We start from the raw sequence: 17,163 nt of genomic DNA on the forward strand, positions 1-17,163 counted from the left end.
TGCATGGTGTTTTTAAGTGGCATTGAACCAGTGGTTATTCAGCAACAGGACCAAGGGCCTTACGTGGCTTCCGAACCACGTCGAGAGTGAACTATCACCAGAAATACACATCTCTAACACCTCGGTGGAATGCCCAGGAATCGAACTCATGGCCACCGAGGTGGCAAGTCCAGACCATACCAAACATGCCACTGAGGCGCTTCATCCTCTTTGTGATAATGGTTCTGACAAAAATGGAGTGTTACCCTGGAGTAACATTCTTTATATATATCTTACTATTTCAAGATATTCTCATGATTTTCATGGGTCCATTATTGCTCCACTGTCCAGTACAGTGAGGTTGGTTTTATAAATTTTAGGTGTAACACCAAGCACTGGGGCAGCAAAGGCCATTCAGCGCTTACTGTATAACTATGATACTATAAGACGTGTTATATCATATAAAGCAGGTTTATTTCTTTGAGGGATTATATTTCTTGCACTTCAGTCTCCTCTCCTCCTGAACTATTTTGCTTTGTCCTCTTTAACTAAATAATGATGGTTATTTTATGACTAATGAGTTCAAAAAACAATGCATTTATAATAACTTTTTCTACAAACTTAGCCATAAACTTCCAGTGCCATCCTCCTTTCCCCTCAGATTCCAAAAAAACAAAACAAAAACAAATGCTGGATAACACATTAAGAATGACATCTTCCCTTCTGGACCAGTGGAGTGTAAGCTGATCATGCACAGTGGGACTTTTCTCTTACAAGATCCTTCATGATGTTTTATTGTAAAAACACTTTCATAAATTGTACTAAAAACAATAATAGCATCACCCTCTTAACCTAAAAACCTATACAATTTTTTTCTATGTGTGTCTTACCTTAGCATGTTTCTCTTCTATTTCACCATTGAGAGGATTAACATGACGGAATATAAAATGAAGTTTGAACTCATTTCCACACTTATCAGGTCCAAACATGATCGTGTAAGGGGTTTTATCATGGAAATTGTTCAAATCTACCCTTCCTTCTTGTGCACTTAGTAACTGAAAGAAAAACATGAAATAAATTAAAAAATAAAGGAGAGTTTATTAAGTATATCATATACATACTCAAATCATGAGTAAGTTTACCAGCAAGACACTGGCAATATACCATATTTGTTAGCATAGACACTTTTCTTTTTTAATGCATCAAAACCTGCCCTGTGTCAAATTCAGCCATATTACAGGTGTTGGACATTACGCCATACGCTAGACTAGGCCTAGCCTATGGCAAGCATACTGAGTAGCCACAAAAATTGTTGCTAATAATAAAACATTGAAAAAAAACCATAATTATTACAGTAAATTGTGTTCCTGGAATAAAGTATGAAATCATGAAAATTTACACCATCATTTAAAGGAAACTAAATGAAATTTACAATAAATAAACATTCTTAGTGTGTTACTGTGACAGGCAACAGGCCAGCACTATGCTAATGCTTACATCCACTCATTGCTAATGGCTAACAGGCTGTGCCGAATATCATAAGCAATTTTTCATAAGTTTGTTATATGTATACTATAATAAAATATTGAAAACAAGCTGAATTATCAGTCTGCTACCACAAACTTAAGAAAAACTACTTACAATACGTTGGCAGTTAGTCTGTCAGTCACTACCATTGCGTGAATGTAAACAAAATCACAGCGCCGCCCTGGTGGCTGTCACGGTAACTCCAACAGTTTACTTATTTTAAATTTACATGTGATTTCATATTTTATTTCCTAAAAAAATCACTTTAAAATATCTTTCAATAAATGTACAATGAAACATAGTACTAAATTTATTTTCTTCTACAATATCTTTTGGTATAATAAGGCTGTCTTATGCGAGGGCGCATCTTAGGTGAGGCTGGCATATTACAGTCATTAGAAGATGCTTTTACAGAAAATTATCATATTCCGTTATATGGCTCTGACCATTACTATATATTTCTATAAAACTTAATATCTTCCTGCTCCCAAGTGGGTGGTGAGATTGTTCCTGGAATTTATTTTCCTATTATGACAAATATTTGCCAAAATATGTGAGAAAGTGTTATAAGCTGCAGACCAATAACTCTCTCTGATGTCCAACATCAGTGAACAGACCTAGCTTACTTACAAAAGTATGGCTTCACTTCATAAGCCAAAAATTACAAAGTGTTAGCATGCTTTGACAGCCTAGAAAGAAAGGTTTTAAAAAGAAAATTCCTTTATAACGACAATTTCGTTATAAGCAAATTAATTTGCCAAAACCTCAGTATTTTATTTTGCACCACAAAGAAATAAATACAACTTTAAAAAGCTTAATATCAGATGTAAGTTTGGTTTTTGTAACAAAATTTTTATTCTGTACTTAGAAATGGGTGTGAATTTTGGTTCTCTCATTTGAATAATTTTAAGTTCCTACCAATAGGTCATTCACAATTACCTTCTATGGCAATCATTAAAACCTAGTCTTTATGCTCCGCACAGCCTCTGTAAGCACTGTATATTCTCCTATTAACCCTCTTACGCCGATTGGACGTATTAAACGTCGAGTCAAAATGTCTCCCGTATGCCGATTGGACGTATCATACGTCAGCTCAAAAAAGTTTTTTTAAAAATTCGCGGAAAAATACTTATAGGCCTACCAGCCGAAAACTTTTGAATCACGCGCCTTGGGGGATGCTGGGAGTTCACGGATCAAGGCGTTGTTTTGTTTACAATCGCTATGCAGGCGCGCAAGCGCGAATTTCTTTCTTATCGCACTAAAAAGTATCAGTGACATCTCAAAAATTATTTCGTCACTTTGACATAATTTTTGCACCATTTTAAATTATCCTTTACATGAAGTATTATATATGAAAATGTGCACAATTTCATGTAAAATACAACAAAAAAATACTCATGATTGTAGCTTTTATCAATTTTGAAATATTTTCATATAAATAACGATAAGTGCAAAGATTTCAACCTTCGGTCAACTTTGACTCTACCGAAATGGTCGAGAAACGCAATTGTAAGCTAAAATTCTTATATTATAGTAATATTCAATCATTTGCCTTCATTTTGCAACAAATTGGACGTCTCTAGCACAATATTTCGATTTACGGTGAATTTATGAAAAAACTTTTTCCTTACGTTCGTGCGATAACTCTTCCGATAAATTTCTTCATGCGATTGTCCTAATGTTTGCACCCTTTTAAATTTGCCGTTACATAAAGTTTTATATATGGAAATGTGCGCAATTTCATGCCCAATACAACAAAAAACAACCCATGGTTGTAGCTTTTATCAGTTTCGAAATATTTTCATATAAATAACGTTAAGTGCAAAAATTTCAACTTTCGGTCAACTTTGACTCTACCGAAATGGTCGAAAAACGCAATTGTAAGCTAAAACTCTTATATTCCAGTAATATTCAATCAATTACCTTCCTTTTGCAAGGACTTGGAAGTCTCTAGCACAATATTTCGATTTATAGTGAATTTATGAAAAAAAAATAAAAAAAAAAACATTTTCCTTACGTCCGCGCGGTAACTCTTCCGAAAAAATCTGAATTTTTTTTGTGCGATTGTCACAATGTTTGCACCATTTAAAATTAGCTGTTACATAAAGTTTTATATATGAAAATGTGCGCAATTTCATGTAGAATACAACTAAAAATGATTGAAGGTTGTAGCTTTTCTCTTTTTTCGAAATATTTGCATATAAATCACGATAAATAGAAAAAAAAATCACGTTCGGTCAAATTTGACTCTACCGAAATAGTTGAAAAACGCAATTGTAAGCTAAAACTCTTACGGCCTAGTAATATTCCGTCATTTTTCTTCATTTTGAAACAAATTTGAAGTCTCTAGAACAATATTGTGATTTATGGTGAATTTTTGACAAATATATTTACCTTCACTCCGCGCGCCGATTCACGGCCGCAAGTCTCCGAAATAAGTACATCGCATTATCCTAATATTTGCTCCTTTTCATATTAGCCGTTTTATAGAGTTTCATATATCGAAATGTGCACAAATTCATGAAGAATACAATAAAAAATAATTGAAGGTTGTAGCTTTTTCCATCTCCGAAATATGTGCATATAAAAAAAATATATATAAAAATTTCGACATTCGGTCAAATTTAACTCGTCCGAAATGGTCGAAATCTGCAATTCTAATCTAAAACTCTTACAGTATCGTAATATTAAATCATTTGTCTTAATTTTGAAACAAATTGGAAGTCTCTAGAACAATACTTAGAATTACGGTGAATTTTTAAAAATAACATTTGTTTACGTCCGCGCGTTACGAATTTGTACATCATTTTGTGATAATATTTTTCCGGTGTTGCTTTTATTGTTTTACTATGTATTATATATCAAAATGATTGCAATTTAGTGTACAATACAACGGAAAAAAAAGTAACTCGTTAGCTTTGACCGTTTTTTGCACAGCGTGATTTGAATACAATTATCTATGAATTTTTTTTTTGTTACCATATATCACATTATTTACATATGATAATGATATTATTTTTCATTTCTGATGATTGCATAGTACACTTCAGGCAATGACAAAAAATGAGCCAAAAATGAACTCTTAATCTTTAAAACTAAGCGCGCTGTGATTTTTTGAAAAAATTATTTTTTCCGCTTCCGCGCTCACTCCAAACCGGCGCCGGCATACAGGAGAGGTTTTGATTTTTAGGGCTTCGGCGTAAGAGGGTTAAGAAACCTGTTGATATGCAAAATCCTCCATATGTACACTCGACAAGAAAACTGAATATACAGTTTTCATTAGCTTTCATTCATCCTATTTCCCATTTGTTTTTACTGAAAAGACATATCGCTAAATTTACTCTAGAATATGAAAATATACTGGAAATTATATCTTATAAGTTAAAACTGCAAAACAAAAAACCGTTAAGATATTCAAAAACACGATATATGTCTGAAGTAATTGGAATTTCTCAGATGGATTCGTTCATAGAGATCTGGTAGATACGTAGAATGTGAATCAATGTTGCGACGGCTAAGATAGGTTGAACAAATATAGTTGCATCCGCAAGAGTGTTTTCTATGATGTGAGGAGGAGCCCTAGAACTTCGAGCAGGAAAGCGCAAGTCACTGGGTACTGGCTAACGTAACGGATTTCACACTTTGATTAATTTGACGTTGACATGGATCGAATGCTGGTTCCTGTTTACAAAGCTACTGTCTTTAAACATAAATCTTAATCAAGGTTAAAGTAGCATGTCAGCTCAAAGATTTTCTGGCTATATGCTCCCATTACAAAGCAGTTCGTAGTAGCCTACAGCCCCCCACAACTGCATTTCTTTGCCGCAAAGCTGAAAGATCTCCCACGATATAAAACTTTAATTGCCTGTGTAATATATATTGAGTTATTTGTGGCAATAAATATTTTTACCTAACACAGCTTTTTTCGTGAGATGTGTGGATGAAACCGGATTTTCAAAAGTAAAGACTATTTAAGAGAGCAAGAATGACCGCACTGTGTCTTAGACTTTCCACGTCCTTTTATAATCTAGGAATGCTACGGCAACTGTCGAATGTAATCAAGATTAGGGTATGAATTTCTTAAGAGAATTAACTTGAATATTATGATCCTTCAAATTTTATCTAGCATAGTGCAGCACGTTCTTGGCAGTCATATCATATCACGCAAGCATAGGCCTATCAATAGAGATAATTCTCTCTCTCTCTCCACTTTTGAAATATTTGAAAAAATATTATCACTTAATCTCTCAAAGTAAATATAATGAATTAAGTATCTCTCGATAGGCCTATTCTTGCGCGCTCTCTCTCTATCGTCATATTTCATTCTTTACTGTATTGCTCCTCATGATTTCCACAAGTACTGACCAAATTTTAAAAACCTTTCTCATCGTTTAAGATCCGTCTTTAATTAACGTATGAATTTTACGTCAGTTTAGTGTCAAACATCACTTATAAATAAAGTTTCACAGTAGGTTTTAAAAAAAGGATTATCGATATTCTACCTTGAACTGACGTTACCATACCAACATTAACGAATAATATAGTGCCTGTTTCTACATTGAAGTATAAATGATTATAGGACCTCAACAGAATCATTATGGTGTAAAGTTGATGGAAATCTAGAAAGCAACAAACTCTATGATTTTGAAGCTCCGCCCCTTTTCAAGAGTTGCCAGGTGTGGCATTATTTAACAATATATGCCTGAAGATTTAAAAAAACTGTTATTTTAACTTTCCTTGCCAAGTGTACACAAATATCAATATTTACTAGTTGTATGTATAAGCGAATCATTCATAAAAACAATTACATATGAAAAGAAAACACAAGTTGGATCTCTCTCCTTTTAAACTAGAAATAAGACATATGAAACATTTTCATACTTGATAAAATAACTACACAACAAAATACTTATAAAGTTGTTTGCATTATGAGAATATATCATCTCATTCATAGAATAAACACAGTTATAAAACTGCTTGGTTGAACCCCAAAAACTTTAAATGAGAGAGGAATTTATGGCTTCTATTATCCCACTTATATTTCACTTGTGTAACTTGAGTGTTACCCATAGTGTAGATGATAAAAGAAAAAAAAAAAAGGAAAGAACTTAGAGTGACGACCACTTACACTTATATTTACAGTACGTAATTCCATTAGAGGTGGAACACCTAATATGCAAGGCATTCTACCTGCACACACTACTTGTGCATATTTGCTATTATCTTGATCAGTATCATGCTAAGAAAAGTTACTGTACTGTCCAGCATGGAGAGAATCATCCCAAACACAAAAATGGCTCTTTTCCTTGGTCTTCACAGCATTCAACTTTTCTTTTATATCTATGCAGTGGGGTATAGAACTTTCAAAATTACCACGTAACATATATTTTTACATGACTCTTACACCTGTCGAGTTCAACTGGCGTTCTGGAAACAACTAAACTAATGTCTAACCCAACAGCTCAAGCCCAAAGGTTAAAGTTTTATACTTGATTTTCTCCCAATATAAAACATTAAATTTACATGACCTCTTTATCAAAGAAAAAAAAATTGCCATATGCCATTATTACTGTAAGCAAACAGTTTTGGAATAATGTACCTGGTTTCCCAAGGAAAATTTCATCAAGTATCTACATGAAATTTACAGCCATCGAATCTTTTATTTTGTCAAATGATACATTCACAAAGATAACAAAATATAAGAGCTAAAATTAGCACTCGTCCAAGCACACAATTGTACGTACAGTGTTCCCCCCCCTTCTCACGGCGGATAGGTACCAGCCACCACCGCAAATAGCTAGAGCGCACTAATGGTTGAAACCCTATTAAAAAAAAAAAAAAAAAAAAAAAAAACTTAAAACTTAAAACTGCCTATTTTGTTTTTGTTACGTAAAACTCAAGATAAACCCATAAAAAATTTTTATACCTGGTTTTTAAAATATTTTCAAGACAAAAAGTGCATTTTATGATGAAATTGATTATATATAAAAATAAAAAATAAGCAAAATAAAAAAAAGGAATGTTGTGGCTATTTCTCATAGGAAACTACCGCGAATAGGCAAATTTGTTCCAGAGAGAAATCCCTGAATCTGGAATCTGCAAATATAGGGGGATTCGCTGTACTGTGTTTCATTCCTAGGCAGTAAGTACCACATAAACTTATTTATCAACAGATTGCAACCATCACTATACAATACTATGCAAAGTTGTTAGTTAGTCCTATAACTAAAATAAACAGTATTTAACAATAATTGTTGAAAACAGTCATACCTTAATATATGCACCTCCACACTCTTGGCCATTCTGCAAATTTACTTCATACTGAACAACAAATGGCTTTGAAGAAAAGACAAATGGCTTTTTGAGAGGAGCTGATATGGCAGCATGTTTAGCTTTTGATTTGAGAACCAGTCCTTGGTCACCACTTAATGCTAACCTTTCTTGTGCCTCTACAGCCCAAACCCCTGAAAGAGAAAGTTTATAATGATATACACTGGAAGTACCGCAGAAAGATCACAAAAGGTTAAACTCATAATCCAGTATACAAAAATCACATTTTTATCAAAGGTATGACAACTATGAAAAATTTCTTGCACTATATATAGTTCAATAATTAATTCATACAGGCATTTACTACAATGTTCAACTTGATAAGAACTAATTACATACTGGAACTGGCTTTAGCATAAGATCTTGTACCCTAAAATTCTAAACATTCAACTCACAATAGTGTCAGCAACTTAACAGTATATTAATACAAGTAGAGTGCGAACAATTCGCGCTTATTTTACAACAAAACATCCTCAATATGGATTTGAACAGATACTTGCTCAATGGTTTTTCATATTCTACTTTTTCAATGTTGCCAAGCTGCCTGTTTCGGTTAGAATTATCAAAAGTTTTCATGATAAAATTAGTTATTTGGATACTTACCTACTGCTGAAGTTGCCTTATATCTTCGCGCCATTAAGTGAAATCAAAATAAAACAAAATAACGCTTGGCTAACCCATCAGGACTGTCTCTGTCATTACCCGTTTCCTACCAGGTGGTGCTGGAATGTTTACATTGTTGTCAGGATTCTTCTTGGCCACCCACTAATCATGAAACTTTTCATAACTAGTTGGAATAAAACTTACCTACTTCTAAAGTTACTTACAACGCTGAATGAGGATGATGGTTAGTGAGGCCAGAAAAACAGTGTTCAGCCAAACAAACTAAAAGATTTTAATAAAGGGGAGAGAGAAAAAAAAAAACAAATCTCAACATTCCTGCCAGATATTTGTTTGCTTGTATGGTGTTTTTACGTTGCATGGAACCAATGGTTATTCAGCAACAGGACCAACAGCTTCACGTGACTTCCGAACCACGTCGAGAGTGAACTTCTATCACCAGAAATACACATCTCTCACTCCTCAATGGAATGGCCGAGAATTGGACCTGCGACCACCGAGGCGGGACACTAATACCATACCAACCACGCCGCTGAAGCGCTGCCAGGTATGTGATCCTTACTGGCAAGTACTGTCCCTGACGTTGGAACCACAACAGGGTGTAAGGCCCTTATAATGCGACTTGTCAAGAGGATCCTTACAGGGAAAATAAGACTTATTTCGTAGAGCACTAGTGACTCCTGTGTCTGAATCAAAAACCCATAGCCAACAGACAGTCCAAGAACTAAAGACAACTACCACCTTCATATATGAAGGCGTGCTACTAAACACCAATGTGTACCATCATGCTTGCAAAATTCAACTGCGGGATTTCTTAACAACTAAAGATATGACAGAAAGCATGGTTACTATCATATCTGGTTCTAGAGAAAGGATCCTAGCACAATGATAGGACCAAGGGCTTTACACCTAATGCTAAATTTGAACATTTTGCAAATAATGAGCCAACAACAGTTTCATCTCCCGTGAGTTGCATGACAACCTTCTCCAGCAAAAGGTTTTAAAGGAAATAAAGAAGTTTTTATAGTACGGAGGCCATGAGGATTATTCTAAAAAATGGTAAAGCTTAAAAATCAACTGTGTGTGTATTGACTGAGCATTCTTGGACATAAGAGTGTTTGGTCTCATAACACCACAGAAATACTTACCTCCTCTTCTTAAAGGATTATATCTGTCCAGGTCAACTATTAGAGAGTTCTAACTGGACATATGACAGCTACTTCTTGTCTACCAAAGCAGATAAATTCTATGACAGTTACTTCTTGTCTACCAAAGCAGATAAATTAAGCACTAACACAAATAAGGGAAAGGCTTTCACTTCTAACCTTTTCTCTAAGCAATTAAAGAAAAGAGGTTGCCACAAGAACAAAGCTCACATCCAAGAAAGGGCTTCAAACTCACTAATATAAACCTTTAACAGTTCTAACTGAACATAACACATCAGTTAAACTAGGCACTGTCACAAATCAGATGGATTTCACTCTTATATCTTTTCTCTAAACAATGAAAGAAGAGAGGGGTTGCCATTAGAACAAAGCCTACATAAAAGAAATGATTTGAAGCTAACAAACACACTTTGCTACAGCAAGAGGTTAAAGAAAGGTGTCTTTAAAGTTCTAAGGTCATGTTTTATCAAAAGCCTCAAACCGAGGTTATGCTAAAATACAGAGGACTACGTCTAAAATACATAGTAAACCATGATAAGAAGATTAAAATTTCCAGCACAAAAGATAGAAAATGTCTTCAAACTTTAAATTGTGAACGATATTCTAGTCAGCATGATACAGAAATGAATGAAATGTAAAGTGGTATCCTTTGTTCGCTTTAAAATAAAACTACTTTACATATCTAACATACTAGCAAACTTAAATCAAGCAATCTAGTAAATGGGTGCTGTATATAACTCTGGACAAGCACCAAAATCAATAAACTGACCACAGTTACTGATACAAAAGTTGTAGTGTAGAGCCCACTAAACTTAAGGATTGCTACCTTAAGACAGAGTGAATACATCTTTCCTGAATGGAAAATGATGAGGAACATCAACAACCAGGAAAGAAAGTTAGCAGAACCTTTCCCTTTATGGGCACCAATAAGCCATCAGTCATCCTTGTGTTCTGCAAAGCTCTTAACTTTAGTATTTCCTTAAAATAACAGAGGAAAAGCAAAAAGGTCTAGATCTGACCATTCTGATGGAAGGCACCAACTGCCCATGACTGAGGATCCTTGCATGGAGGACAGTAAACTGAGAGTAGTGTTTGGGTCTCCCCAGAGGTTCCAAAACTTCTGGCAAACCTGAAGAGGAGGAGTTCCAAAACTTCTGGCAAACCTGAAGAGGAGGAGACTGTATCTGACTGTAGACCTTCCTCCTTTCTGACAAGTTGGTCTTCAATAACGTTTTTCCCTAGGACAAAATACAATGAGGTAACGGAATGATGTTGCTTTACTCACCCAGAGGAGGAGGAGGTTTCATATCTAGCCTGAACAAACCTCCTGACCTGCCTTTTCCTGTCAGGTAAGAATCGAGAGGCTGAATTGTAGGAAAAGACATCGTCTCTGACTAGATGTTCTGCTAGCATAAGACCATTCCAAACTGCCAAAGGCTGCAGGTTGTTTACCTTCCAACCCCTTAACATCAAATGTTTCTCAGAGTGGCAGCCCAATCTACCTCCGAGATATCTGAGGACAGTGTCAAAGTTCTTGATATCTACAGGCCAACCCATTAAAGTTCTCAAAAGTGAGAAAAAGGCTCTCTCTCTTTGTGGGAAAAAGCCCCAAAAAGAGCTAACCTCTTCCCCAGATAAACAATTGACTGGATCAGAAAAACATAGTTAACACTGAACAAAATGCCGAGTTCTGAGGTTCGACTTAAAAAAAAAAAAATTTCACCGTCAGTCGCCCAAAAATGAGAGAACTACTCTGAAACCAAGCATATAATTCCACCTCCTAAACACGAACACACAGGAGAATACTTTTCTTCAACTGAAAGTGTACCGGAATGGGGAACAACATGTCCTACATGTCGACAGAAAACATCCTTTGCAATGAATGACTCATCGAAACGGAAATGCCCAAGGCTCAATGGCCTCATTGCAAAACAACTGTCCAATCTACCCCTCCCAACTCTACTTGTGTGTGTGAAGAGTGTGGAGAGAAGGATATCAGGCAGTTGATAGGGGTAAAAATATAACAAAATGTATACACAAAGTATCCTTCTCTGAGAACCATCACTATCAAAGGTTCTTCTTGACGCTTTGCCCGACACTTCTGAAACTTAACACACGGCCTTCTAAGGATCCACACAGCCTACATGAACTGGGATTCAAAACATCAATTATGGTTACATGTGTAATTATTCCACTTAGAATGTGAGCCAGATCACTACCGAAGCAGAACTCGTGAGTAGTTTGGGAAAATCTACACAGAAAAAAAAAAAAGGCTGTAAGGGCAAGGACCTAGAAGGAAGACTTCAAAGGTAGAACAAAGAATTTTCTAATGTGATTCAAGACCTCTTAGATGATGGCCTTCAACACTTAGGATTTAAGGAGATAATGATGGGACACACTAAAACAGCTACTAATGGTTGAGCAGGGCTATTTTATGTGATTCGTACACAACACTTGGATCTTAAGAGCAAGGAGGAGATTAATCATGCCACAAAACATCAACTTACTGTTGGCAAAAGCAGAATCTGAAATGAACATGACTATTTTGCAAACAATTAAGTAATAAGTAGAGAATGTGATTAAGAAAAGGAAAGAGATTAAATCACTTTTCACAAGGATGTTGTTTAAACAAGCAATCAAGGCCACACAGAAGATAAATGCGGCGCCAGTGTTTATTATGGAGCAGAGTTACTTTTACAGTGCTCAAAAATCATAAAAAGGAAATGTCACTACAGGTATTTTACTGTAACCAGTCACTCTACAGGTATTTTACTGTAACCAGTCACTCCACAGGTATTTTACTGTAACCAGTCACTCTACTGGTATTTTACTGTAACCACTCTACAGGTATTCTACTGTAACCAGTCACTCCACAGGTATTTTACTGTAACAAAAAGAGGTGATTCGGGCAGATTGAGCATAAGGGAAAGTAATGGCAGAATAATCATCTCAGCCCAGCTGATAAGTCAGTGGGAAGCAGACGCCCGTCTCCCACCCATAACCCACCACCATCCCTTCCCTCTCCTCTATCATCTCACTCCAGCGCATCAAACACTGGCTCAAGTAATAATTTTATTTTTTATTGTACAACTTTTATTTTTTATTGTTTTCATGTTGGTACTGCTTTTACGTACATACAGTATTTTACTGCAACAAAAAGAAGTGATTCGGGCAGATTGAGCATAAGTGAAAGTAATGGCAGAATAATCATCTCAGCACAGCTGATAAGTCAGTGGGAAGCAGACGCCCGTCTCCCACCCATGACCCACCACCATCCATTCCCTCTCCTCAATCATCTCACTCAACGCATTGAACATTGGCCCAAGTAATTATTTTATTTTTTATTGTACAACTTTTATTTTTTATTGTTTTCATGTTGGTACTGCTTTTACGTACATACAGTAATGTTTTCACCGTCTCTTCTCCTCTCCTCACAATATCACGACACCTGATAACTTGAAATCATTCATTCTTTCATTCTTTATTCCTCAAAAATATAAACGTTCCCTTCCTCTATCTCAAGTTAGCTGTGTGTCACTGCAAAGAAGTATGATTTTGTTCATTGTTTGCACTAAACTTTGTGAAAAGTTTTATTTTTATTATTTTGGTGAATACGGTTATCTAATCATTAAACTACACCGTCTCACTCAGCGCAACAAACACTGGCTCAATTGAAACTTTTTTCATTTTGTTACTATATTACATTTGATTGTTTTTATATTTTACCATCATTATGTTAAGTTTATTGTCAAACTCCATTTTATTTTTTATGTGAATTGTTACTGCTTTTACATACATACAGTAATATTTCAACCATCTCTTCTTCTCACCTTAATATTAAAGCTCCCTTTCATGCTAAATTTCATATTGAAATGCTTTATTCTAATAAACAATATATTAGAACATGTTAACATAGTTGTTGTTGTAGGATGCAGTAGGCTGTCAAATACAAGCATAACCAAGACAATCAGTCAGTTTGAGGTACGAGTTTGTTCGACAAACGACAAAATTTCACTGGAAAATTTTGTTCGAAATGGAATGTTTGACAAACTAAGTACCATTATAAGTAACATTTGCATTAATTTTTGTATAGTTTTATAAATACAGGTGATGTTACTTTGTCATTAACTCTTTCATATTTTCCATGCTATAATTACAATTTTCTGCTTTTCAATAACTAGGAAACTTTAATAAATTAGGTCAGATTTAACTACCCATAACTTTGTGTAATTCCCAGTCTTTTTCTCATAGATAAGCAGGAGAAGAGGTCATCTCTAACTTGAATTGAGGTGAAGTCGCATTCGAGAACCAGCATTAATGGTTACAGTTCCGAGATGGCCTCATTTAGATTAAGCCAAAGACATGCTAGCATATAACCTAGGTTGGTTGATTCCCAAGCGCTCACTCTACAAACACAGCTGCGAGCACAATACATTGCGAGTACGATACACTGTTCATGTTAGGAGCAGAGCTACCTAATACAACACAGTTTCCTAGCTTTCTTTCGACTGTCCATCCAATTCCCAAACTCTCTAATTCAACGATAACGCACCTTACACAAATCAGTGTTAACTTCTCACTCATTTTAAAAGGAACCCGAGGTAGAAGCATGTAAACTAAAGAGTGCCGTTCAACAGATTCATCTTTGGTTAAAGAAGTAAAATGGAACGCCAGTTATGCTCTGCTTAAATACTAAAATAGAACCAACCAAATCACAGTTGAAATCCCAAAAGTCTAAAGGAGGAACTGAGACAGAACTGAGACAGAAGAAAATGGCAATTTGCGGATGATGACGGTGAGGTGGAAAAATGCCAGAGAAGGTGACATGCCATGGAACATCAACAATGGCACATAATGGTGAAGTAAGTACTGGACAGCTGCATGGGGAAGGTGCTGGGTTCTTGCATGATGTCACCATGTAACCATGATGACAGCTGGGGACGTCTGCACAACACTGAGAGGCGATTGTTGAAAAGCAAGTCATGCTATCAACAAGCTAACTCTAGATAATAAGTGGCTTTAGAGGAAAGGCCACTATTACAAAAAAGAATAACTGTCACAAGGTGACGAATACAAGGCAAAAGAGGATATATACAGAAGAATTGTTGTGCGGCTCAGTACTACTGAGGTAAGTGTAATATGTCTGTATTCCTAAATAACGCTACCTGTTCACATACTGTACATCACTACCACTCTCTTTAAAACAGATGACACGTGAGTTCATGAATGCGAATGCTAAACAACCAAATAACTCTGAAGAACTCATCAAATTCGAACTAGAGCGATAATTGAAAGAGGTAAGTGGAGGCCACAGATCTGTTACACGACACAGCATGTTTCCCTATCCGCACATAAGACCTATGGATGCAGGGCAGTTCAGAGGGTGGGCTATAGCAAGACACTAGGGCTCTGACACACTCTCCCCGGAGAAACTGAAAAAGGTTGATCACTATGTGGGGGGGACCCCGCCCTAATATATATAAGTTTATACTTCTAACCATACTTTTACCTATTATTTTTTCTCCTGAAGCATATACGGAGCAAAAGAAGGTGGAGCAGGAGTAAGAGAGGAATTAACGTAGGCTACCAGGTAAACTGATGCAGGAAGAGCAGCAACATCTAATGACAAAGGAAAAGACTGAGTAGGGTTATGGTGTCCCTAACGAATTGTCTACAAAATCTATCGGCCTCAAGAGTCTTCCATTACTTCACAAAATTTTCATCTTCTCATCAGATCACTCAATATCTATATTCACATCAAGAAAATCACACTCAAGCCTCACCACCTGGGCTAACATATAAGTGGCCATAATTCACAACTGAAACATTCGGTTTCCACACAATCTTTCCTATGCAGCCTAAAAGCTTTCAGCTCTGCTTGTTGCAGATGACATAATGCAAAACAGACAACAAGCACAATACTGTACAGGAGAAAATCAGCCAGAAATCATCACAATTACCAATAATGCCGATTCACACCTTATGCCCAAGGACAAAGTATGAAGCAACACCTGATGAGAAACAGGTGATTAAAGACAGTTCTAGAAGGTTAGCAAAGCATCATTTTGTATAATTTTGAATGCTAATCGTACCTAATGGCGTCAAGATATAAGCTAACTTTAACAGTGGCGATTCATCCGAAATAATAAACTGTCTGTTAAGTGGTATCACAGAGTAGGCTGAAATGTTCAAATAAGAGTAGAGGAAGAGACAGACATCAACAAAGCAGACTGACAGACAGAAAGCTCCCTTTCTCACCATATCAAGTAGATAGGAAAACCCAGACCTTCCCTTGGAGGATGCCATTTCCAGACAAAGAAGAAAAGTGTAAACAGAGCCTTTGCCAAGCCACATCCCTAGATACCTTTTATTCAATGTTTATTAAATCACACTATATCATATAGCCATAAGGCCACTCTCACCATAAGGTTTCATATCACACATTGCAACAGTCTAGTTCTTTTTTAACAAACAATAATACCTACACAAAACCCTATTAAATGAAATTTTTTTTACATGAACTCTACTACATCTAGAAAAATAATTTACTCAAATATATACAGTGTATCTAAAGGACAAATTTAAGGAACAGAAAATCTTTTGATCCTAGAATTTCTGACTATAACTAAGATTGACAATGTCCATTGCAACACTGGAAACTCATTGGACTCTAACTCTATTATTTTTATACCAAATAAAATCAAAGTATACGTGATTGTCATAGCTAGGTTAGCAATGAAAAAAAAAACTATGTATTTATATCTTTATACGAAAATAACTGCATAACAAAAGACACCAGGTATGGAGTTAATTCCACTTCCACTGATGAATGCAATTGTCATAGCTAGGCTAGCAATGAAACAAAAACCAAAATTGTATTTAAAAATTTCTTGGAAAAACAATAATGTAATATAAGTGCTCTCATTTTATTCTTCCTGTGTACAAGCTTACACAGCATAGTTATATATTCATACCTATTACTAATAAAAATAACACCATGACAATTTCTTTTTTACTGTTCATGGAAATTTCTTGTGAGCAAAGCAAAGTCTTTTCTTTAAGGATGAATTTTCAATTCAATGTACTATAATTCTTAATTAACAATTAATAACATGGAGTACATGCTAAAAAAATTATTCTTGCTATAAATGCTTACAGTACATATAAATCATGAATGTATCCAGGATTAAGATAGGAATACCTATACTCTTCCTATAGTTGTTCCATCTTTTAAAACAACATTAAAACATTCTGGTATACTGAGAAAAAATATATTTACACCTATATAAATATTTTTAAAAACCTAAATAAATAATCCAATATGTCACACGTTTATACTGTGCCAGTATATAGTGCTGCACTGTAACCTTTGTGGTAACCTCAAAATATTGACTGAAATACAGTTACAGTACTTTGCTGGTATTTACTTTCTAAAAATAAGGAGAAACATATTCACATATTATTGGGGCTTCAAACTCCAAGAATTTACACACTATATATCACACAAGTTTCCTACCAACACACATGACAATACACTTGT

The 17,163-nt window shown here is 35.4% G+C and overlaps 1 protein-coding gene across 4 annotated transcripts in view; it reads right to left on the reverse strand.

The window, feature by feature from the left end:
* Nucleotides 1–17,163, reverse strand: part of LOC135221914 (calnexin-like) — a 119,080-nt gene that overhangs the window by 91,557 nt on the left and 10,360 nt on the right. For all 4 annotated transcript variants that reach the window (XM_064259932.1, XM_064259934.1, XM_064259931.1 and 1 more), the window contains exons 4-5: nt 7,777–7,970; nt 870–1,034 (exon numbers count right to left, since the gene is read on the reverse strand). In XM_064259932.1, coding sequence (XP_064116002.1) covers nt 870–1,034; nt 7,777–7,970 — 359 coding nt within the window. The remainder of the gene's footprint in view (nt 1–869; nt 1,035–7,776; nt 7,971–17,163) is intronic.

The sequence above is a fragment of the Macrobrachium nipponense genome, chromosome 3 (genome assembly GCF_015104395.2).
Source record: "Macrobrachium nipponense isolate FS-2020 chromosome 3, ASM1510439v2, whole genome shotgun sequence".
NCBI classification, from domain to species: Eukaryota; Metazoa; Arthropoda; class Malacostraca; order Decapoda; family Palaemonidae; genus Macrobrachium; species Macrobrachium nipponense.